At 40.4% G+C, this 24,630-nt stretch overlaps 1 protein-coding gene across 2 annotated transcripts in view; it reads left to right on the top strand.

Annotated features, from left to right (window-relative positions):
• The window catches only part of LOC127356358 (growth factor receptor-bound protein 2), a 33,627-nt gene extending 9,806 nt beyond the window's left edge, over positions 1 to 23,821 (top strand). Inside the window, exons 3-6 of one of the 2 annotated variants that reach the window (XM_051388034.1) lie at positions 11,936 to 12,033; positions 17,429 to 17,551; positions 18,125 to 18,293; positions 20,301 to 23,821. In XM_051388034.1, the coding sequence (XP_051243994.1) occupies positions 11,936 to 12,033; positions 17,429 to 17,551; positions 18,125 to 18,293; positions 20,301 to 20,495 (585 nt within the window). In that variant the 3' untranslated portion in view covers positions 20,496 to 23,821. The remainder of the gene's footprint in view (positions 1 to 11,935; positions 12,034 to 17,428; positions 17,552 to 18,124; positions 18,294 to 20,300) is intronic. The other variant, XM_051388035.1, reaches the window with a different exon arrangement.
• Positions 23,822 to 24,630: the final 809 nt, after the last annotated feature.

The raw sequence follows: 24,630 nt of genomic DNA, 5'->3' as shown, positions 1-24,630 counted from the left end.
ATATGTCAGCACTCAAGCCTGCTGCCTACGATGAAGCTGAAACAAGCTCTCTTAAATTGACACTCTATTTCTGTGGACTTGCTTGCGTACAGCTTGTTAGACGTGTGTGTGTGTGTGTGTGTGTGTGTGTGTGTGTGTGTGTGTGTGTGTGTGTGTGTGTGTGTGGGACATACAGTTGTGTCACTCTTTCACTACTCTACCTATACTCTTGATAGTTTTACTCTAACATGAGAAATGAATTGACATTTCACTTATTAAACTTTGTCATTTTGTATCCTCGCTGTTTATTTTTTTTCATATTTATAAAATGCAACACATTGTATTGTGGCATTGTTAACAGAAAGTGATGTGCATGTAGTTGAGACTCTACTTTCTTCGTTCCATTATTAGATTTGGTTAGGGAACTAATATAGTGCATACATTTCACACTCAGATTTTGTACAAATAAAATGGCCGATAGTAAATCTAGTGTACTATGCAGTTAATGGAGAGCATGGCTAAAGCATGCTGTACTGAAGCTGTGAAAAGGCAGCTTTAGGGTGGAGTTTTGATAACCTGGTTGAAAGTCAGACATTTCCTGTTAACTAATTGACCATGAAGACAATGCACGCAGTTCTGATTCAGTTTGCAGTTTATCTCCTACGAGCCTAAGTTGGCAATAACCTGTATTTCCACTTTTTAAACGGTGCTTCTGAGTGCTTTAATATTATGTTTTTTAGGAGATAATTTTTAAGATATGACTAGTTCACATATGCCTTAAGTAGGTAGGCACCATAGACTCACTAATTCAATAATCCAACAGAAGCTGTGTAGCTCATTATAAGCAGTAGGGCTGCATGATATATCCAAAATCATATTTTGATTATTTTGACAATTGCGATATGATTCACGACTAGTAGGAATGATCATTTTTGCATAAAAACTTTAAATTGTGATGTGACATTGGTCACATCACATGTTTAATGTTTCATTTTGTAGGGTAGGGAATCTCTGCAGCACTACAGTAGTTCATTAAAATGTTTTGACGCACATTTTACCTTCATCAAAAAAGCTTCTTGCGATTTGAATATTGGCCCAATTGTGATTTCAATAATATTGCGATTACTGTGTAGCCCTAATAAGGGGCTTAGGTCTTTTTGATCAACACACCTGGACATAAACATCCCAATAGATGTCTAACACAGTGCCATCTGTGTCTTGCTGTTGGTTTTTGACTAGGCCTATGTGTGAAATACAATCTTTCAAAATGCAACTTTTTACCAACAATTTTCTATTTGTGTTGCCACCAATGTTTTTAGTACATCTTTATTCTCTCTGACATATTAAGAGCATAAAAAGGGAGGAAGAAATAACATTTCAGTGGCATTACTGATGCAGGTTAGATGTTGCATCTAATGGAAAGAGTGTGGGAATGAAAAGACAACTTTCCCTTTCAGTGGATTGATGGGGTATCACAAAAAGGCATTTAGCTAGCCAGCTACCACAGATGGAGGACAGTGCACTCCACAGAATAAAACATAGCTAGTTTGGCTGCTCTGAAAAAGAGATGCCCTCATTTCATGTAATTTGCCCCTGAGGAGTTTTCCTAAGCTGATCACAAGGAGTGTGATTCTTCAAAGTGGTCCTCTGTCTTCTTCTTTTGCTCTCTTTCTCTCTCTCACACAGCTTCTGTCGCTTTCTCTTGCTATTCATCTCTCTTGATCTGGCTTCTGTCTTGGTTTGTGCCTTGTTTTTTGCTCTTCTTCTCTTGCTCCCTCTGACTCTTTTCTCACTGCTCTTCCTCTGAGTGTTGAGTCAGAGAGGCTGTAATTAGATCTCACTCCTTCTCATCTCCACACCACTCCCTCCTGATGTGCCATAAAGTCGCTGACAACTGTATTTAAACCAAAAGTTATCATCCTTTTTATAAGCTTTTTTTCTCTCTTAAGTCAGTGAATGAAAATAAATTCCCCAAATTTTGGCAGACACTGATTAGCCAGTGTTTAATACAGTACACATACTAGGTTTTGGCGATATGTATTGTTTCATACCTTCATGACATTTCACCAGGATATACATTATATGGCGGTATTTGTGTAAAAAAAACCCAAAGATTTAAAAAAAACTAACTAAACTGATAGAAGCCATTGTAGCATGCCAGAGTGTTTCTTTTTTAACTGGCGAAGCTTTTGCAACCTTTACGGCACCAGTTTAGCGGCCCAGACTAATCTCATGTGACGCTATACAGCCAATCAAATCTGTGCATTGCGACAGTGACAGTGAGTGAGACACACACAGACACACACACGGAGAGACAGGGAAGATGCGATGAGAGACATTCTGAGAAATAAGCAAGTCAAAGAAAAGTCATTTCACGTGGCCTGCTCTGAAAAGAGAAACGTAGAGTAATCCTGAACGGACGGATTTATGCCTACCGCCAGGCTGTTTTAAAAAGTGTGTGAAGCGCCACTAACACTATGAAACATAGCTCAGAGTATCTTTTTAACAAACATACCCACTCAAATCCAAACTGAGTGGACAGAGAATAAACAACCTAAGAGCCAAATTGACAGATCCACCAGAAAGAGGAGCGTCTGTATTATTGACGGTATTGAAAGTCAAACCTTCAGGATTACTCTGTACCCTGGTACACCGTAATACCTTGATACCACCAAAGCCCTAACACATACATGCCTAATACGGCCAAACGACTTATATTCCTTGACATAACCAAGAAGGTGATTGATGGATCATAAACTTTTAGCTTACACAGACTTCGGATTGGGTGCCATTCGCGTATGGTTGGTTAATTTCTCCAACAACAGCTGGTGGAGCTCACATTGGCATCAGACAGCAACAAGCCCATTCTTAATGCAACATAACTGCAACAGTTGTTACTAAATGCACACAGTTGCCTAAGCTCTCTCATCTGTTTACTGCACAACAAAATTTGTCGCTTTTTTTTTTAAAAGCTTGAGTCATTAGAGGGTACTGCCAAAATAAAGTGCGTTGAGAATTCAAGCTGTGATAAACAACATCATGATGTAAGAGTGGATCCTCCCCCCAGCTGCCTGAGTCAAATTGATGTTGAGAGGAGAAAGGAGTGGGGCAGTGGGTATAAGCCAAAATTATCCTTCCACATCAATTATCACACTTAGACTGTAAATTAGAGTTTACCACCCATCTGGTTTGGCTGGTGGATTCATCTTTTCAGGCATTATGACTTAGTGTTCAGTCATCTTAAGATGGTCCTTTTATCAACTGCAGTATAATTCTTGGATTCCCTGTTGCATATTGTCATCATCCGTAGTCCAAAAAATGGTGAAAACATCATACAATCCTTTGTATTCCTTGATTATTTGTAATACAACACCCAACTTTATCTGTTTTCCTTCTTTTTAACTAGAAATATTCACTTACTCACTTGTTCTGTGGCTGTTTGGTAAGGATATAATATAAACACAGTTTATTGTAGCTCAATATATTAAATTTAATTGAAAATGGATGAATGAAATTAAATTCTCACTCATAAATACTTGCTATTCAGCTTCCTACTGATGTAAGCATACATATACCAGTGATTCTCATGCTTACGCTAAATGTTTTGTTTTTTTTTCGGGAAAATATAAGAATATACCTACAACAGAGGGGGTGTTTTTACGCTTTTACTTCAAGTTTGAGATCAAATACTGGATGGGAGTTTGTGGACTCGCAACCCACGCCTCAGCCTCTTCTACTGGGTGTCCAACCTTTGCTTTATCCCTTGGTCGGAGGTGTAATGTGTGTAATGTGTGTTTGAAGCTACAGTCTCTGTTCCATATAAAAGGCCTCTCATGTGGTAATGGACCCAAGCATTATTTTAATTACAAGAGTGTTACAAGCCTTTATTTACTGGAATCAAGTGTAATCTCTTTCTCTGTGACTTTCTGTATCTAGGTGGCACTCAATGCCTCCCTGATCCAAGTCTGCAGCCTCCCTGCTGGGAGCAAAGGAGGTCAGACTCATTTAGACGGCTTTTAATTTTTTTTCTAGAGCTGTTTTGCTAAACAAAGCAAAAAAAAGTGGACTGGGTCTTCACCACACCCCATCACACCCCCCAGCCTGCTGTCTTTTTGTCCGTATCTGTACTGTCAGTCTAGGGCTACAATTTTGTGAGAAGACATTCAGGGTGTGAATACATAACCCACCTTTTTTGAAGACTTGCTCCTGCAGTCCCTGCACACTGTCCTAGATGTACTGTTCATGGGGTGGAATTAGTTTGTCCCCTGAGTAAGATCTGGTGCCACCACAGGGGTCACTTCTGCTGCCAGTATGTCAAAATACCAGGCCTCAGATTCCATTCCTGCAAGACATCCACACAGTTGGCGCACACACACACACACACACACACACACACACACACACACACACACACAGAGAGACACAGATAGACAGATATGTTCAGGCATCACTACGTGTGTCATCACAGGCCTTCTATTCTTTATTCTCTATTATATGATTTTTTTCATTGTTGTCTTTTTTTTGAGGGGCTCAATGCTGTCTGCTAGAAATCGCTTTAGGACTGACCAAGCCACTGCCTCCACAGAGGCTTTAAAATCTTTCCCCATAGCAACTTTTTCAGGGTGTATAATCTGCAATTTATAAAATCTTATGACATCTTCATTCTTGGCCAGAAATAGGATTGGTATGGTCATGAAATTACCAGATTTGTACCATTTGAGTGGATTTCTTACATCAAGTTTTTCGTCCTTCTCTGTCAGAACATAAACTGAGGTCAGTTTTGATATTGCCCTTATTTCCTTATTAAAATAAAATAACCACTTCCTAATCTGAGCCGTCTGATTTTATGCAATAATTATTTATATTGTAGTGGGTGCTAATCATGATCTGCCATTTGCTTTTTGGGTTTCTTAAAAATGTTTATTTCCAGGGAGCTCTGGTAGCTCACCAGGTAGAGTGTGTACCACGTGTCATGGCTGAGTCCCTACTGCAGCTTGAGGCCACTTTCTGCACGTCATTCCCTCTCTCTCCCCCGCCTTTCCTGTCTCGTTCTACTCTCACTGTCAATATAAAAAAAAAATGCAAAATGCCAAAATAAAAACTTATTTCCTCCTTTGGTTCAATGGCTCTTCTTACCGGTAGCCGACTTTGACTTTGCATACTACCAGGTACATTGTTGTAACTGATAACAAACCGTGTTTGATGTTGTTGTCATGGTTGCCGTATGGTGTGCAAATAGATAGCAGAAGGGGCTCTATCAGTTTCATTAAACTTGGTGCCAGATCCAACAGACTTTGGCCTCAGAGGTTCTGATGAAGCTTTAGCCTGTCTATCTTTCTATCTGGCTGACCTGCCACACGCTCAGATTAACTCACACTCCAGGGTAATCCCTGCTCCTGATTTATTGCAATCCCATGACATACAGACATGTGGTTTATTTAGCATCTTGTTTTCTCTGCCGCCACCATTGCTATCCCTTACCTGACTCTCTACCTCCATTGTGTGTTAGGCAATGCCTAGTAAGTCAGCCCTATGTACCTATGTGTACAGTAATGACTTCTTGAGCATGGATACTTCTTTTATCGACATACATTTTTTGTGATAGTCAGTTTTAGGTGGCCAGGAAAGGGAAAGTAATGATTGCACTCTAATCTCATCATCGTCATCACTTAACACCCTGTCCAAATCATATAGAAGCAAAGAGCCAGCATATATTCAAGTTTGCTCTGCCATGGTAAAGAACATAAAAAGAACTGTAGGATGTGTGAGCCCTACAGAAATGGTTATAGGTATAATTTGTTCATCTAAATAATAGGGGTGTAACGATTCACCAAATCCACGGTTCGGTTCAGACCTCGATTTTTGAGCCACGGTTCGGTTCATACCGCGGTTTTCCCCGTTTCCCCATTTTGCAGAGAAACAGAGAGAGAGAGATGTTATCTGCTATTACATTAAGCATATACAGCAGAAATCTTACATTACGGAGCGTCAGTGAACGCACCACTGCAGATGTCACTCACTAACGTTAGTTTCGGTTTGGACCCACATGCGGCGCACTTGAAAACTCAATCACGGGTGAGTTTATGAAACGTACTGTTGATGGAGAAAGTCAGTAGAGACACACACAGGGAGAGAGAGACAGAAAGAGGCGGTCAAGCGGGCGCGTTTGCCGTGAGTGACCAGAGGCCCAGGCAAGGTGTGTGTTGTGTGAGTGTGGGGAGAAGAGAAAGGGAACAGATTAAAGTAGTAAATAAACACTAAAATAAGGTGGAAAATGACCTAGAATAACCTACTGTCAATACAAATACAATATAGGCGTACACCGCTACCACCCCACGGGCCACCGCCAGTTACACTGTCGTAACGAGAGCTCAACAGTCCAGGGAGCTTGTGTGTCGCTGTTCTGTCTCTCGGATCCGCGACACGAGACCCTGGACTTTTGTGTCGCGATGTCGGTCTCGGTTTCAGAACCGTTACAGCCCTACTAAATAACAAAAATACTTGTGAATAGAATGTAATTTGCTGCATTGGATTCTCATGAGATGACATAATAAAAGAAAAGAAATCCTATTATGTTGCATCAGTTTCTCCACATCTGCCTAAATAAATCTCTAGTGTAAAGACAACATAGCTTAGCAAGTTGATTAATAATGCTGAAACTCAGCAACCCCCGTTCATCATATGGGTTTACAACAGGATATTACATAATTTTATACTTAACTTGAACTGCTGAATTATTTAGTTGTGGACCTGTGTCTCTTGTGAATGATAGCTACTTGTGTTTAGTGTCACACATGGCTTTGTGGGTGGAAGTGCTATAATATTTTAGTGTGTGCGTGTTGGGGGGTGGGGGGGGTGGTCTGCAGTGGCAGCTGTGGAGGAGATAATCCCTGGCCTGGACCTTAGCCTCTTAAATAGAAACTCCTACAACTATTGTGGCTCAATCAGATTAAAAAGACAAAAAAAAATCTTCAGAGAGAGGGAGGGAATGCACATCGTCCACAGAAGTGCACGAGCACAATGCTGGCTCGGCTTGGAACAGAGAGACAGAGCTCAGTCAGACACAATGCTGTGGTTGTCTCCCCTCTATGGTTTAAAAAAAACTGCCAGCCAAGCAAATATTTTATTTCTGCTTTTCCTCACGGACGGCCCTTCTTTCAGTTTTGAGAGCCACCAGATAGACTCCAAAGCATTTTAGCCAACCATTTTCACTAAATATACTGTATATACTTTTTTAACATACAATTGCTTTCAGTGAGCAGTCGCTATTCTAATATCCAGGCTAGTGGTCTTATCTTTTTTTAACAGGTTGAGTTCATTTAAAAAAAAAAAAAAAAAAACACGTCAAGTTGGTTGCTACGGGTAGATGTGTCAGGTTTCAGTTTTGTTACGATATTTGTTAGAATATTTACTTTCTGGCTGACAGTTAGATGAGAGGACCCCACTGTCTGTATGATAAATATGAAGCTACAGCCAGTTAGCTTAGCTTTGTACAAAAACTGTAAGGCACTTCTAGTTGTAATAGTCCAGCAACCCATCATAAAACAAAAATAAAATGAATTGTTATTTTTACACATGGGTTTTTGTACGGATTAAACAAACAAGATTTTGTTGGGTATTTTAATCTGGTTGAAAACTCCCTGACTTTACAGTGTTCCCACGCTTCTGAAACCACCTACTGCTTGCTTTATGAGTAGTGATGATGTAGTAGTGTTTTTTAGTTTATCTGAAGTCAAAGAACAATTCCACATATTTCTGAGATGGAGCAGTTTATATACAATTCATGCCATGTTCTGGTTATGGACAATATGCTCTAACAATTTTAGTGTTGATCATAATAGTTACTACATAAAAGCACAAACATTTTGTCTATTTTTAGACAAAACTGAATTTATTCATACAAATCCCCTAGCGGTTATCATTTTGTAATGCCATTTCAACAAGACTTAAAATATTAAGATAGTCCAGATGCACCATTTTGATGTGTCGGGCTGGAAATGAGCCTTGGATTTTATGTCTGCACCAGTTTATTTTGCCTGGACAAGCTTCTTATTTGTTTGTTTAATGGAGCTTTAGGAGCCATGCTGCTGTTTGCCCTGCTGTCAGAATAATTGAAACACGGTGATCCCACAACAACACAACAGTGTATGTGAACATATCTGACTACACCAAACACAGGACCCAAATATGTGTCACTTGGATGTCAGCTGAGTTTTTACTGTGCGCTGTAATATTTACGTACAGAATGAGGCCTAAAATGTTTTCAGTGCACCACAAAATGTAATCTGCAAATATTGAATAATTATAATTGAACTGAAATATTACATTGGGATACCCCCCCAGTACAAACACTGGCTTGTTTTAGAATCGCCTGGAAATTCACTTAAGCATTTTAGCTAGGGATGGGGCCGATACCGATACCGTGTGTTTCAAGACTCAAATATTTGACATTTTGGGATTTTAATAAATATTGACATGACAATCAATTTGAAACCCTTATAGTTGCATATTTGTTTTCAGAATGGGATTTTTCCTGTTAACAGGGTTTCCTGTTTTTCTGACTTCCTTTTCTGACCTTATACTTACCTCAAGTTGCCTTTTGGGACATACATGCATACGTACATATCATACTTGCCTGCTGAGGAGTTTATTCATATTATCTCGATAATATCGGCCCTCCGATATTATCGGCCGATATTCACAAAAAAATGTAATATCGGGAATTATCGGTATCAGGTTTTTATAACCGATGTTTGTTCTGTAGGCTTCAGCATTTTGAGCCTGCAGAACGCAATGGGAGTTTACCGCGCTAGATGACGTATAACAACAACTACACACTAGACTGGTTGGTTCAACCGTGGCTAACAAGCAAACAATTTAAACGAATGATTTTAATATTAACACAAACACATTAACCAAAGCTAGCATTTAGCTAGTGATTAGCGCTTAGCTAGCGGTTAGCGCTCTTTTCAGTATTAATACAAATGAAAGTTGAAGTTGTTCTCTTATTTTGTACAGACAGTGTTTACATTTGGAGAGCCATGTTGCATTTATGTATGCATCCAGTGGGGCATCACAATAAAATCAGGCATAATGTGTTAATTCCACAATAGGAGATGTGTTATGTTGTTACCTAACAGTTTTTGTGTAAAAAGCCTGCATATATCGGTATCGGGTGATGTCGGTATCGGAAATTGAGAGTTGGACAATATCGGATATCGGCAGAAATGCCAATATCGAGCGTCCCTACATATAACGTATGTGCTCGGTTTTAGAGATGTGTCAACTATGAGACCTTTCATTTGACTTTCCTTGAACATGGTGGGCTCAGAAGAGGTGCTTCCTTTTTCTTAGAAAATGTAACGTGCAGTTCTTATTATTTATTATCTACTTCACAACAAACTTCACAATTTGTTTGCTTTCACCCGAGGGAGGTCAGAGTGCAGGGTCAACCCGAACAGCGCTGGTTGAGCTGATAGGGTTTCAAGGGCACTTCAGTGGAGTGGATCCTCCAACAAGTGGGCTTGAGCTTGGGTCGTAAGGACGAAGCATTGTCTCTCTGACTGCTCTGAACATTTTGTACTCTTACTGAATTTGTTGCTTTGCTTTTATGTTTGTTTTAAAGTATCTCAGCTACAAGTGCTGGAAGTGCTAGTTATGTTTGTGTTTATATGGGAAGAAGTTTTGTTTCTGCATTCCTGTATATTGAGAGTGTATGTGTGTGTTGTTGACAGAAAGTGTTAGGGGTTATTTGGAGTTCACAGTATCAGTAAGACATGTTAAGGCCCTGACACCCTATGCTGACGTTCAGCTTCTGGGCGGTCATTGGGTGTCTGCAGTCAATAATCTTACTTAGTTCTTGAAATGTGTGTGTTTCACTTGTTGGCACGAGCTTCCATTACTGGTGGCAGTTCGGGTAATTGAGCATGTTCAAACCAGAGAGGCAGTCAGCAAGCAAGATGACTGAATGACTGTTAATGACCCGATTTCTTCTGTGTGCTTTAATCTTGCGTCATCATCAGGGGAAAATGTCAGGTTGTCCAATAAACTCAGATTATGACTATTAGACCAGCTTAACATCAACATGCTAGCATTATCTTTAGCTATATTTCCACTACATGGTACAGTTCAACTCATCTCTACACCCTTTAGGTACCTCTACCTTGTTTTCCACGGCAGATATTATATGCTTTTTGTCATGTTATCCAATAGACCACAAGCACACTGCTGGTGCAAATGTGAGCAGAGAACTGCTTGTCGGCAGTCAGCTGGCCGCAAGGCCTCGCAGTGTTGTATCTGTCTGCCTTTGTAGGCGCTAGTTCTTAAAGGTCGGTTTGGTGTGTCAACATACAGCCCAGAGGCTAATGCCCTTTGTTTGAGTCTTGGCTCAGACAGCGCCACATTGACTAGCATAAACACACTCACCCTGTCTGTCTCTCCCCATCTCTCTGTGTATCACAGATGTACCCCAATATCTGTATGTAAGTCCAATGTGTTACATGCACTAATAGACACACCCAGCCCCCCCTTTTAGCCTACTTTATGTTTTTGGTCCAAGGCCACTCCCTGATCCAGTAATGCTGGTCTTGTGCAGGGTTAGCAGCTGGGGAGGGCCAGTGACAGCTGGCATTCTGCAGGCTCACTGGAGCAAATGGACCCAGGCCACTCACACTACACAGGGCCAATTGGACAGCTGTCTTGGGCTGGGTTAGAGGGAAATTATGAATTTAAGGGGAGAGGAGGAGGGAGGAAAAGAAACTAAATTGTGATTTTAGAAAATAGTGACTGAGAAAAAATGATTGAGTCTAATATGCATTGAAGATTGTCAACAGTCGTTTCTGTCTGATGCCTTCTCTCTCCAGTGAATCTGCGTTAAGGAAAGGCACACAGCCTTAGCCAGAAACGCTTTTTTCCTAAGAATTATTCAAATGAGTTGTGATCAAAGACATTGAAAGGAATGGCTTTTAACAAACTTGACTTCTGAGTAAAACTTGACTTCTTCAGTACAGTTCTGTCTGGATGTGAGGGGTGAGATTAATGCATTTACTTTAAGCTCCTCAAAGAATCAAACAAGTGACAGCTTGGTTTGTGACATGTGCATCTCATCCTTTTCTGTTGCTTTTCAGGCTTTATAGCCTGCTGGTCTGCGGTGGCTGTAAATTAGACTGAGATTAGGAAATAGGCTTTGTCTGCTTTTTGCAACATTATTGAGAAGAAGGCTGCATGACTCAATATTGTTGCTTAGTATTCCTTGGAAATTGATACATGTGTAGATGTTGTTGAAATGAATACTCCAGTGTTAAAATAAGACAATCCACATATAATGAGTGGCATGGCATTTGCCATTTCACTTGCGAGGGACATTTTACTACTACGGAAGGGGAAAATATCTTGCATTTCAAGTTATGAATGAAAGTTGTAAAAAAAAAAAAAAGCTCATGGGCGCCTTTTTTAGATCAATAATAAGCTGCTGCAGCATGAAGGTTATTTTCTTTCCGTACCACACACCTCTCAAAAGCTTTCCCACTCATAGACAAAGAAGCACACACGTACTGAGTTGGAAACACATGGATGCACCACCAGCCCAACACACACCTGCACTGTCGCCATACTTTGTCAGATATGAATGCCCTCGCAGCTGTCTGTGTCACTGAGGTGTACTGCTGAGCGAGTCTCTAATAGCTAAATGCACAGGTCACATGCAGACACATTGTTAGACGCTAGCGTTTTAAATTACATTTGTTTGATTGTATTTGCCTCCTCTCCTCTGCTGTTAGTTTTGTCGTTTCCTAATATTTACCAAGCAATTCTCTTTCATACAGTACATGCACCTCCTGAAGTCACAGGAAATTAAATGAAATGGCCTCAAGCTAAATTTAGGATGTTGGTTGCTTTCCATTGTTGACTTTTGTATGTGGCACTAACCTGAACAACTCTTTCTTTCTGTCAACACTAGGTATTAAATGAAGAGTGTGATCAGAACTGGTACAAGGCAGAGCTAAATGGAAAAGACGGCTTCATCCCCAAGAATTACATAGAGATGAAAGCCCATCCGTAAGTATTATGCATACCTGTTTCTCTAATGTTTTCTTTTCTGTCTACTGTTGGGACCAATCCACTTTTACAGTGATATCCAGTATTTCCCATATTTAAATTGCCTCCCAGAATTCTATGCGTTAGACGTACAAGCGGAGCTTGAGCTGGACCATGAACCCGTTGTAACGTGACATGAGAGAGTCTGCAACTGAGTTAGCTAGTAACAGTTGGCTAACTCAACATTTCCTCATACAGTAGGGCAGCTCCAGCTCAAATGCTGCAGCCAGAGTACTCACTGGGGCAACAAACATATTGCTCCAATTTACATCACTTCACTGGTTTCCAATGAAATACTGAATATTTCAAAATATTGCTCACTGTGTATAAATCACTTAATGGCCTACAACCTAAATACGTCTGTGTCCTGCTCACTGATTACTAATCTCAGACATGGCCTCCTAACAACACCTTTGTTATGGGACCACTCTCTGGAGCATCTGCATGATAATATCAGATGTACCTCAGCTGTGTTGTGTTTTAGAAGCGAGCTTAAGACCTACCTGTTCTGTCAGGCCTATGGCTAGCTAGGGCCATCTGTCTACCTGTCTGTCTCTCTTTCTCTCGCTTTCTCACTTTTTGGGCATGTGTTTAGGTTAGTGGGTGGGCAGGGGATGAATTACTTTAGAATGTATTTGTGTTTTATCTTATTTTGTTCATATTTGTTGTGTGTGAAGCACATTGAGATTCAGTTAGATATTTTAGTCTCAAAACATCAACTTGTGTGTAAAGCCAACGTTAGGAGGGGTGGAGGTTGTGCTGCATCGTACAAATCTACCAATTTAATTAAGCATCTACTAAAGGTATTGTATTGGCAGATATCCAAATTCAAGTATCAGAATCAGATTGGAACTGGGTAAGTGGATTGGTGCGTCTCTGCTTCTGCTGAAAGGTTAATTTGGGCATATTAACATATTGCTCAGGTTGGGCAGGCTTGAACTACAACTCTTATGAGACTTGATTGCATGTCATGCCTTGGTCAAGTGTGTGTGGTGTGCGTGTGTGTATGAGTTAGTGTGTGTTAAACCACTTCAGTGAACGCCTGGCAGGATCCTTGGAGGACGTTACCTCTGGACCTGCGTTCAATGCCAGATTAGCTCTCTCTTTATTAATGTGCTCGAGGCCTCTTACCCTTAATTGAATATTGACCTTATTGCATCATTGCTGTTGTTGCAGATATTAGATGTGCCCCTTTGTTGTGTGGGATTTGTATTGGTAAGAACAATTCTCAAATGTTTATAGTCTTTATTATGGTTGAGGTGAATCCATATTTAGCTGTGCCTCATAGATCTGTTTACACTGAACTTCTCATAATCTCAAAATTTTTGTCAAAAAAGTTTTTAGGTGCACCAGCACAAAATGTAGGTGCACCCAAAATTTCCATTGCGTCGCCTTTAACGCCGTAAGGTCACCTTTTTATTACTCTCCATAACACTTTCATATAATGTGAATGATTTTTAACAAGAATAAGGTGTAGAGAAATGCTTGTCTTTATTTGAAGCACAATTATTTATAAAAAGAAAAATAAAGTGTTTAAATTGCTTCACTGAGCTGAAATTGAACATTTCAAACTCAAACATTTCAAGTAAAATAATTATTAATGATAATAATAATGATTACTACTACCTGCCGCTGAAATGCAGCTGGGAGAGGGGCCACTTTCTCTACACACACTTGTCACGGCATATCGTGTATTTTTATACATGTTATGTTTTTTTAAAGTTTCGATATGAAACGTTGTTAACCCGCTCACAAATGCACTTTTTCTGGCCATATTCTGACCACACTGCTGACAGTACACGCAGTGCATTGCGTTACGTCCTTTGTTGTACCTCAGTCAGGGAAATTGTTTCAGCCAGTCCTTTCTGAAGGAATACATTTTTACCTTTTTAATTTGGGTCTCGGAGCCGGGCTCTATCCCAGACTCTGTTATCTCCTCCTCTGGTTCCGAGTCTGATGCTGTCGCTGAAGGACTCGGGGCTTGGTATTTCACCAGGGACCGAGGGCTCCGTGTCTTGACGGGATGGACTCTCAGTAGTGGGGATGGATGGGATTATAGTAATAGGGCTGGTTGTAGGCTTGGTTTTCTTAATGAAAAAACTTTCAATATTTCTGCCTCTCTTCATTTCCCCTCGTTTTTGTCGCGTCTATTTTATTTTTCCGTTTCAGTTAGTCAGCTACTCTCACGCTCAGGTCGCGCGCAATTTTTAACACACACAACTTAGTGCGGTGAACAGGACCACAGCCAATCAGAGGCAAAGACCCGCCCGAGCTCTGTGTCTTATTGGTTTAGAACACGATATGATCCTACCATGAGTGTGTGAGTTCGGTCACAGGAGAACACAGAGAGATGATGCGCTTGCGAAATAAATTTATGTTTTCACCCGGGCAGCGCCAGGTGCACCAGTGCGACCTAGAAAAATTATTAGTCGCACTCTTAAAAAGTTTGGTCGCATGTTCGACCAAATTGGTCGCACTCTGGAGCCCTGATACAGAAAGGCAGCATGTACCATATAATACAGCATAGCATTTAGTAAAACATCCTCTTGGTTGACCGGAGCACTGAAACAAGATAGTAATATCATCGTCTCATTACTAAAAAATGCTGTCATTATTCTTTACTAACGTCATTCTTTTTATTCAGCCTCTGTTCATTGTCCAAACATGTCAATACAAAATGGTCAAACTCAACTCTTTATGAAGATTAGCATTGATTCGCACCTTTTTAAAGACTGTAAATGTGAACTTTTCTGTTAAAATTGTTAATGGAATTAATTAGACGGTGAGACTAAATGATGATTTTGGAATATTTATATGTTAGCATATACCCCACCCGACAGTGTCATCAGACTCCATGAGAGACTTGTGCAAACAGTTTTCACTGCCTGTTGAGCATGTGGCATTTTACCCCTCAACTGATCATTACTTTATTATTACTTTGTCATCAGGGGTTTAAGAATACATTTACTGGCTGCCACTCATCTCGACCACATAAAAGAGAGCAGCAAAGGCTGTGCCATTTAGCAAGCTGCATGTGCAGGATCTGGCATTTCTCCCCATTGAGGATCGGACCTGGCAATTGGGTGGTGAAGTAGGGTATTGTATTACAAATTCTTTGTTCCACAGCAGGGTAACGGCCAATGAATTCAAACAAATTATTTTAAAATACATTTTAAATGTGGCTAAATCTATTCTCATTGCAGCACATAATACAGACAACAAAATGGGGGCAGTCAGCCTGGTCAAGGCTCATGTCATAGCCTTTTGCATTAAAAAACAGACCAAAAACCCCACCCAACCCCTCCTGAAGCTCCTCTCCTCAGATGTTGTTGTGAATCCGGTATAATTTGTGTCCCACTTGTCTTGAGGAGTAGAAGAATATGATGAACTACACTGTGATCCAATATAGTGCAACCTGTGGGAATTAGATTTAAGTGGAATGGTTTCTGTTAGAGCTGCAGCCAACTACTAATTAAATCAACAACTATTTTGATAATTGATAAATCGTCAGACTGATAATCAATGAAAAACAATTGTTGAAGTCCTAGTAGCCCAAGAATTTAGATGTACTGTTAAAAAAAAAAAAAAAAAAAAAAAGGAAGAAGAAGAAGAAGAAGAAAACCACCCAGAACAGTAATGGACTAGAAACAGTGGTAACAGGGCAATGAAGTGGCTGGAATTTGCCTTTGTCTCCCATTGTGGTGACAATGGAGTGCCATGCGAAAGCGCCAGGCACCCACACAGCTCAACAGACGTGCACACACAGCTGCACTATACAGCAGAGTACAATAGAGTATGGCTCCTTTCAGTTTGTACACATCTTTTCCCCTGCCCAACAGTAATTGTGTTTTTGTGGCTTATGCTTAGATTTGTGTGAAAGTCTATTAAGAATACGAGTGGTTCGAAGCAACATGAATACTCTGGAGCATCCCGCTCACAGTTGTGGAGGTGTAGGTGTGTATGTTGCTGATAGTACTGCCAGTCGTTCTCCTCCCCCTATCGTTTCCTTGGCTCCATTAATTGCTCTGCTATCACTTTTATCAAACAGGAAAAGGGACTCTGTGTGCAGGCTTGCTCTGCTGCCAAGCACAGATACAAAGCAGATCAAGAATTGGCCATTTCATTATTGATTTTCACCTACGTGTAAAGGAGCCAAGATGTCATCTTTTGGCTGACTACTTTTTAATTATTTACACAAGTAAAGAGCTTTTCACTGGCTAGGTCTGCCATTTGTCTCTCCCTCTCTCCATCCATCTTTATTGCTCTTCACTTAGTCCCTCTGTCAGGGCGTTCTCACAGTGACACATTGGTAGCATATATGCAACCAAAAATAAACGTATGCCACTTAGAGGTCCACTGTGTAACATTCAGGAGGATCTGTTGGCAGAAATTGAATATATTCATAGGTATGTTTTCATTAGATTTATAATCACCTGAAAATACAAATCATTGTGTTTTTGTTACCTTAGAATGAGCCCTTTATATTTACAGACGCCAGCGGTCGCCCTCTGTGGAGGCCCCCATGTTTCTACAATAGACCAGAGTGGGTGAACCAAACACTGGCTCTAGATAGGGGAGTTTGTGGTTTTTGCTGCCACTGTAGCTGCTCCTTGGTGCTTAGAAGGGGAGGGTGAACCCTACATACTGGACCTTTTTTTAAAGTGACTGAAATCTTGCCACCTCTATATCTCAAATTGTATCTGTAATTTGCACTCCTTTTTTTTTATTTAGAGACTTTGAAATACAGACTCTTGTGAGTGCACATTAGGACATTTTACAGAACAAAACATTTATTTTCTGTGTTGACTTTGCCACTGTAATTAGATAATAATTAACTACTTCCTGGTGTAGGGATGAACAGTGCAGTTTCATGGCCAGTGCTTGTATAATTATTTTCCTTACTTCCTGGTATGTACATACAGTACTTTTTCTCTTTGGCCCAAAGATCACTCAGAGTGCATTCAGAATTATATGTAGTTCTTCATTGACTGTCACCACTGGACAGCTTGGTGGTAAACACCACTGTCCCCACACTATTGCACCTCAGTTCAAACCTGTCAGCCAGCAGCAGGTGTGAAGTTTGTGTGATGTTTGCACACCCTCAACCTATCCTCTGCAAGGCTGTGGACACACGGAGGAAACTGTAGGTTAGCTGCACTAAATTTCTCCTAAGTGTGAATTTGAATGTATGTGTGTTCACTCTGTGGTACACCAACAAAGTCAAAGGTGTACACCAAAAATGGAGTGTCATCGCACTGCCTTAACGCTGCACTGCATTATTACAAAGTGAGGGTCTTTTGCAGTTTTGGGTCTGCTTACTCAGTGCTTACTTGTACCTGTTTTCTATCTCCTCCAGGTGGTTCTTCGGGAAGATTCCCCGGGCCAAAGCAGAGGAGATGCTAAACAAACAGAGGCACGATGGGGCCTTCCTCATCAGAGAGAGCGAGAGTGCACCAGGAGACTTCTCCCTCTCTGTGAAGTAAGTAGCACCGCACCAACGTCCCGCTCAGGGAAAATCATGATTCACACTCACACTGTGTTCTATAAATACAATTTCACATTATCTTTACATCAGTGTTACAGTTTCCCACAACTGATCAGGTTCATAAGTTTCCATACTTGGTATGTCTGAGTCATCAACACAGCTTCTCTCAGTGCTGCCCTCTGGTGACCAGGGTTGGCTGGTTGTGATCATTTGTACTGTGCGTTGGACGTCAGCCCTATGAGTACTTACTGTTTTAGCTGACATATACAGAGCTCATTTCCTCTTATCTGTCTCTCTCCATTCTGACCTTCCCAAAAGACACAGTTCAAATCAGTTCATGGCAGGTTACATGTAAAGTTGATGTCAAGATATGGATCTTAATTACTGTCTGGACTGTCCTGATTCCACTTAGTCAGCCTGTATTGAATGTCAGTCTGTTATTGGCGTGGCTGATTCATTTGACTAACACTTACCAGATTGTCACAGACACATCTAATGCATTTGATAAGTGAGGTTAATGTCCGAGTGTTCTACATCCTCATATTTTTCCTGTCTGTGACCTTGCAGGTTTGGAAATGACGTCCAACACTTCAAGGTTCTTCGTGATGGGGCTGGAAAGTATTTCCTATGGGTGGTGAAGTTTAACTCCCTCAACGAGCTGGTAGACTACCACCGCTCCACCTCAGTCTCTCGCAATCAGCAAATCTTCCTGCGAGACATAGAGCAAGTCCCCCAGGTAAGAACTCACGCCCTGGGAGAGAACACACTTGGGGATCTAGGCTTGAATTGGTGGCAGAAAAAAAAACAGTAAAAATGGCAATATAGTCCCTCTCATTTTATATATATATTTATATTTATATATATATATATATATATATATATTTTTTTTTTTTTTTTACAGAATGGTATGGTGTATATAAACCATATTGATGTGTTTTTATTTAAGGATTTAATTCAATATACCTTTCAAACTTAGTAGCACCATTCATGCTTCGATAGTGATCCTAATCTAGATCACTTGTGGGAAAGGTAAGTTCTTACAGACTCAGAGAGAGCAATGCTGGTCGTCAGCATAACCACATATGAACAAACTGCAGAAATGCTCTCTGCAGAAATGGTTTGGGAGAGTCTGAAAAGCTGCAGAGTGTAGCTAGTTACCACTATGTGTTCAAGAACAGTAAAACTGAATTATGGTCACAGAGAAACAGAATGAGAATCCCCTCTAAGCTGTATGTGTTTAAAATACTGATGCAGCGTTAAAGCCAGCTACATAAGTGATCCCAACTGAGGTATGAATGCACTGAATGCATTGATTTAAAAGGCAGGAGTGTGTCATCACATCCTCACTTAGACTTTATTAAATAACTTAACAACCTGTACTGCTTTCTAAAATGTGCTCTAAAGTACTTTACATAAAAGTACAACATGCTATATGGGTTACTTAGTTTGAATGTGGCTGTGGCTTTGTGGGTTAGGTTGGGAAGATGGTGCGTAAAAACATCTGTATTATGGTGAGAATTCATTTGAATGTATAAAATTGTATTTTATACACCCCATTTAATCCGGTTGGTACACCTTTGAAAAAGATTATTCAAAATCCTGCCCCACAGCTAGCTGGCTTAACAATAAACAACATGCTCCTATTGTTTTTTTTTTTTTTTTTTTTTCTAAATTACAAACACCAATTAGGAAAAACAGAATGGCTAAACAGGTGAATATAGATGTGCTGTATTGTAGTTCTGATGCAGTGAGAACCCCTGCATTACCCCAACTCCGTATCAATAAACAAAATCAACAGATTTATCTGAGTGACTGTGATTTCACTCAGAGTTCATATTAACACTGTGGGCCAGTAGGCTGATGATTGTGGTAATGACGTCTTTTGCATTAATCTCATTCATAGTTTCACCCAGAATAAACAAATTATAAGTCACAATCAGTGCAAAACTGTATTAAATTTCTCCCGACTGTTCAGTGGCAAATATTTTGTAGCCGTTTACCTTATCACCTGTATATTATCAATGTTATTAGGTTATCATAGATTTCTGCATTCTCGAGTAAGTAAGAAGGCTGTTGAGGCAAGTCACTGTGTGTTAGGTTTCCATAAAAAAACTATTTTGCTAGTTTAGTTTAACATCACTATTCACCGTTGCCAGTTAAAATTCTCTGATTGCAATGAACTTTTACAGTATAATCGGACCCCTGTGGCACAGGTGTTTGCTTACAGTACGTTAGTGTGCCAGTAGTAAACATCAGATAAAGACAGCATCAGTGAGGGTTAGCTTAAGAGCCTGGAGCTAGTAGCATTTATGTTACCTATAAAATACTCATAATAGCTTCTCAGTGAGAGCCATGCAGATTTAATTTCACGTGTGTGTGTGTGATATTTGCATGAGGAAGTTGGCTACAGTGAAGCTATTAGCCTACAGGTCCAGAGGGACAACTGCAGGGCAACGAAGAGAGGAAGTATGACCAAAATCACAGAGAAAATAAAAGATCTGAGAAGTTTCAGGTAAGACACAGGGAAATAAAAGCGGTGATAACGAGGAAATATGTCTGTACCAACCGTATAATCCCAGTGTCACACTGTGGAGTATTCCCAGTGGAGAACTGGTGACATGAAAGTTAGTGTGAATTAGTAAATATTTTTTGGGACATCCTGAGGCAAAGGGTCAGAAATTGGTGTGAATGTTTCATAGTTGCTGTTTTTATTCACATTGCGCCCTCTTTTTTCCCTCTTCTGATTGTACAGCATCCCACATATGTGCAGGCGCTCTTCGACTTTGACCCCCAGGAGGAAGGGGAGCTGGGTTTCCGACGCGGCGACTTCATCCAAGTCCTGGACAACTCTGACCCCAACTGGTGGAAAGGAGGCTGCCACGGCCTAACGGGCATGTTCCCCCGCAACTATGTCACGCCTGTCAATCGGAACATGTAAACAGTCAGACCATGTATACAACAACAACAACAACAACAACAACAACAACAAACCACCACCACCACAACAGCAACCACCACCACAACAGCAACCATCACCATAATCATCATCATCGTTCTTGATCTCATCAGCCCCCATCCAACCCCCCAACCACCCCTCCACCCCTCTTCGCCATCCCACAATAACAGGAGCAGACAGGAAGAACGTGAACAACCGAAAGAGAGAGAGAGATAGAGAGAGATAAAACAGGAGTAGTGCTGTCGTAGGCGTCACTGTGTGGGTGGCAGCTGAGAAAAATCAACTTTTACTTGTGCTGAGAATGTTCACCTCCCTAGTGAACGCCTCGGTCAGGATTGAACTGTCTTTGAGGGAAATCTAAATGCAGAGAAACTTAAGAGTAGTGCACCAACCGTGAAGATAACCAAATGATTCAACCGCTCCCACAGCTGCTTCTGTCTTCTCCTTAACTTCTTAACATTCTGCCTTTCTTTTGTTTTTGTTTTTTGTTTTTTTTGTTTTTGTTTTGCCGCATGTTGTTTTAATCACATAAATGAAATGCCTACCGATAAATCCTAACTCTGTTTTAAAGAAAAACAATTAAAAATATAAAAAAGAAGAAATGGTTTTAAAAATGTACAAAAAAGAAGAGAGAGAGAGAGAGAGGGAAAAAAAAAGATGCAATCTACAGTACAGCAAGTTTCCATGTCTGAGATCATTGGCACGTGAGCATTGTACATCAGCCATTGGCTGTATAAATAAATCAACTATAGAGAGAATCCATTTTTTAAGAATATATATTATATATTTGTATGTGTTTTGTCTGTTTTACCTCTCATCACAAATTGTATTTTTTTCCATTTGTAAATTATGTTCAATCTTTTGTTAGTCTGGATAAGACCTGGTAGCTCTAGAATGTGCTGAATTGTCAGTCAAGGTTTGTTTTTGTTTTTGTTTTGTTTTTCCTGAATCTATCTGAGGGCTCTCAGATAACACAGCATGATATTTAAGGGGTCATAAATTCCATTCGAAGAGGATTCTCTTGTCTATAATGCAAGGAAAGTAAAGTTAGTTCTTTGAGAAGAACCTAATCCTGTCAGGAAGCTAATGTTGACCAGCAAGTAGAGCCATGAATGCTGCAAGAGCTGTTGTATTACAAAGCCCTGTATAAAGGTCAGCCACCTTTTTCAAAGCCAATGTATTTATTGCAGCCATTTTACTTGGGCAGTGAATGTAGCTGACTGAGTTCATAGACATTAACATGAGGGAAGCAAGGTCGGAGAACTGAACTACACAAACCATGCAAGGGATTTTAAAAGACATGCTGAAATAGTAATGTTGTCAATATTCATTTATAAAGCGAGTGATGTATGAGGACATGTACAGGTAGTTAGCATGCACATTCACAAACATTCATGACATGCATGCATCGGCAGACGCTCTCCTCTTTGTTATACCTGCACGTAGCAGAGAGGCAGAGTTTGGATAATCACATTGTGTAATCACCAGTGCAGATCTGCAGCTGGCACAGATTAACAGTTGAGAAAACTGAGAGATTGTCTTTTATGCTAAAAGTTGAGAGATCAGCGTAAATGATGTAAACGTTTTTTCTCTTCCTTTTTTTTTTTTTTTTTTAATTCCCTCTTGCCTTTTGTCCAACTGGCGTGTGGTCAAGCACTTTTTTTTTGTCAAACATTTTGATTTCTGGTCTGGTCCCGTGTGTATGTGTGTGTTTGTTTACTTGTGTTGTGTTTTTTTTTTGGTTTGTGTTTTTCTTGTTCTCTCTGGATAGTGCCTTTCTCTCTGGTGTTTCAGTGTCTCCGACCTGCTACTTTGAGCCCCCTCCCTTTACGGGGCCTGCCAGTCCTGCAGTGACAAACAGTGTACATATTCCAACCTGTCCCATCCAACAACTGCCCCCCCTCCCACTTCCCCTCCTACATCAACCCGCCTTCACCTTTATCCTCACCAACATGGAACTCTTCTTATTTAAGTGTCTCTCGCCTTGTCTTACCTAATGATACTGTTTTTTTGTTTTTGCTCTTTTTTTTATTTGCATTTGTTTTTTTGTTTTTTCAATTAATAAAATGCAATTATTAAAAAATGAGAATATTTTTTTGTGGTGTATTTCAGAAGAGTCAGTCGTTGTCAGAAAGGTTGTACGTGTGCCGACCTGTGCCACCTTTATAACTACTGTTTTCTGACTGTGTGTGTGTTTAAGGTTTAACAGTTAAAGGAACAATCGCCTTCATGCCGAGTGTTGAGGAGATTATCATTAGTATCTAACGTGAAAGGGACTCTACAGGTGGAGTGTAGTTAAAGGGGGACGTTGTAGCTTTTGCTCTACCGCTGTGGCCACAGTTGGTAGTTAAAGGACCAGTGTGTAAGATTTAACGGCAACTTCCAGTGTAGTTACAGATTGCTACTCCCTCACTTCACCCTATCTCACGGTGGCCGCAAAAAAACACCAACGGCTCTATCCCGAGCTAGTGTTGTTTTTGTCTGTTCTGGGCTACTGTAGAAACTCTTAGGCTCTTTCTGAGCCAACAAAAACTACTTTTCTTTTCTTGTGATTATACACTAATGAAATCAGAATATTCAATTTCTACCAGTAGATTCTCCTAAATGTTACACACTGGACCTTTTTAAGGACATTGAACTCTCCTTAATTTCTGGTGAGCCTCATTGTGTTTATTTCCTGTTTTTACTTTTGTGATAAAACCATTAAAATGTTACATATGTAAATGTTATATGTGACATATAAAAATAATAATAATATAATAATTAGAACAGATAGGAGCTGTGTTGTAAGCAAACTGACTCACTTTTGTATGTTGCACAATATGTATGTGTATATAAAGTGTGCTAACATTAGCCATCATGAGCAGTGTGACCCCTGGGTGAGGGCAAGTTTGCGTTTTATTGCTCATGAACTTTTCATTTGTAGGAGGGAAAATGTTCCTTTTTTTTCAAATGTCTAGCTTCAACAATACTGCTGACCTTTAGTCAAAGTTTTAGATTCATAAATGCATCTTCCCACCTTCTGAGCAGCCGGTGGTTTCTATAAATGTCGGTGCAATATGATAATCAGCTTGCAAACTTGGAGCTTGCTTGCGATGAGTAATCCATCGCAGTAACTATCGGGCGAGCTGTTGCCTGTTAACGCAGTTGAAAACACAGATTGTTTTTTCATCAGTGGATGCTGGTTCGGTGTTTGTGGGCTGCTCAGGAAAAAACTGGGTTTTAGAGCTCCGTTCATTTGCTCCAACCGTGTCACAAAGAGAGAACAGCTTTTCAAATAAATCCATGCTTTCAGTTGTGCATCATGACCATCACTGTTTTATTCCTCAACAGTCAGTCAGAAACGGTAGACATACATTCAAAACTGTACAGAATGCTTATTTGACTAGTCACATAAGAGATTAGTCATGCTTGACATCCTAACCTTAGATCGTTTTACCGATCCAAACACAGTCTAATGATGCTGCCGCTGTCTTAAATCATCTATGTACATAATCTATATACGGTATCTGCAGACTACAGAATTAGCATCTCCAACGACCCGAAAGGGAACTCCTCCAGACAGCAGAGCAGTGACAGTGAGTCAGTCAGTGACTTTAGTGAAACGCCAACTCAACAGTCCACATTTCATTATGAAACACGCCCAAAGTGTCTTCTCTTTCTCTCGAGGTGCAAATGATGTGCATGTGTCAGTTGATCTGAAGAAGCAGTGAAGAGGAAGCTGATGATTTCATTTCTTGAAGGGAGGCCCGGGGAGCTCTGCATGCAGCACTCTGCTGCAGCCAAGTGAGATCTTTAACATCACGTTAGCCACGGTCTGGTGCACTGTCTGCTCCACATTTTGACTTTTAGCACTTTGGCTCTTCTCTTCAATCTGCTTTTCCCCCGGCCTTCATTTTTATCACGACTGCCTTAAGCAGACACTGTTACATCAGTGTTGCTGTCCCCTTTCTAGCCCTCTCATCTGGAATGTACTCTAGTTATGAAAGACAGCGGGCTGCTCCAGTGCCTCTATTCATCTTCATGACATTCACCAGTAATGTAAGCCAAAGAGACGTTTGCACTGTGTGTGTCTCCGCTGACCACTGGTGGCACTAGCAGTTATTCAAATAAAATG

The sequence above is a fragment of the Dicentrarchus labrax genome, unplaced genomic scaffold (assembly GCF_905237075.1).
Source record: "Dicentrarchus labrax unplaced genomic scaffold, dlabrax2021, whole genome shotgun sequence".
NCBI lineage: Eukaryota > Metazoa > Chordata > Actinopteri > Moronidae > Dicentrarchus > Dicentrarchus labrax.
This window is presented reverse-complemented; position numbering and strand designations above follow the sequence as displayed.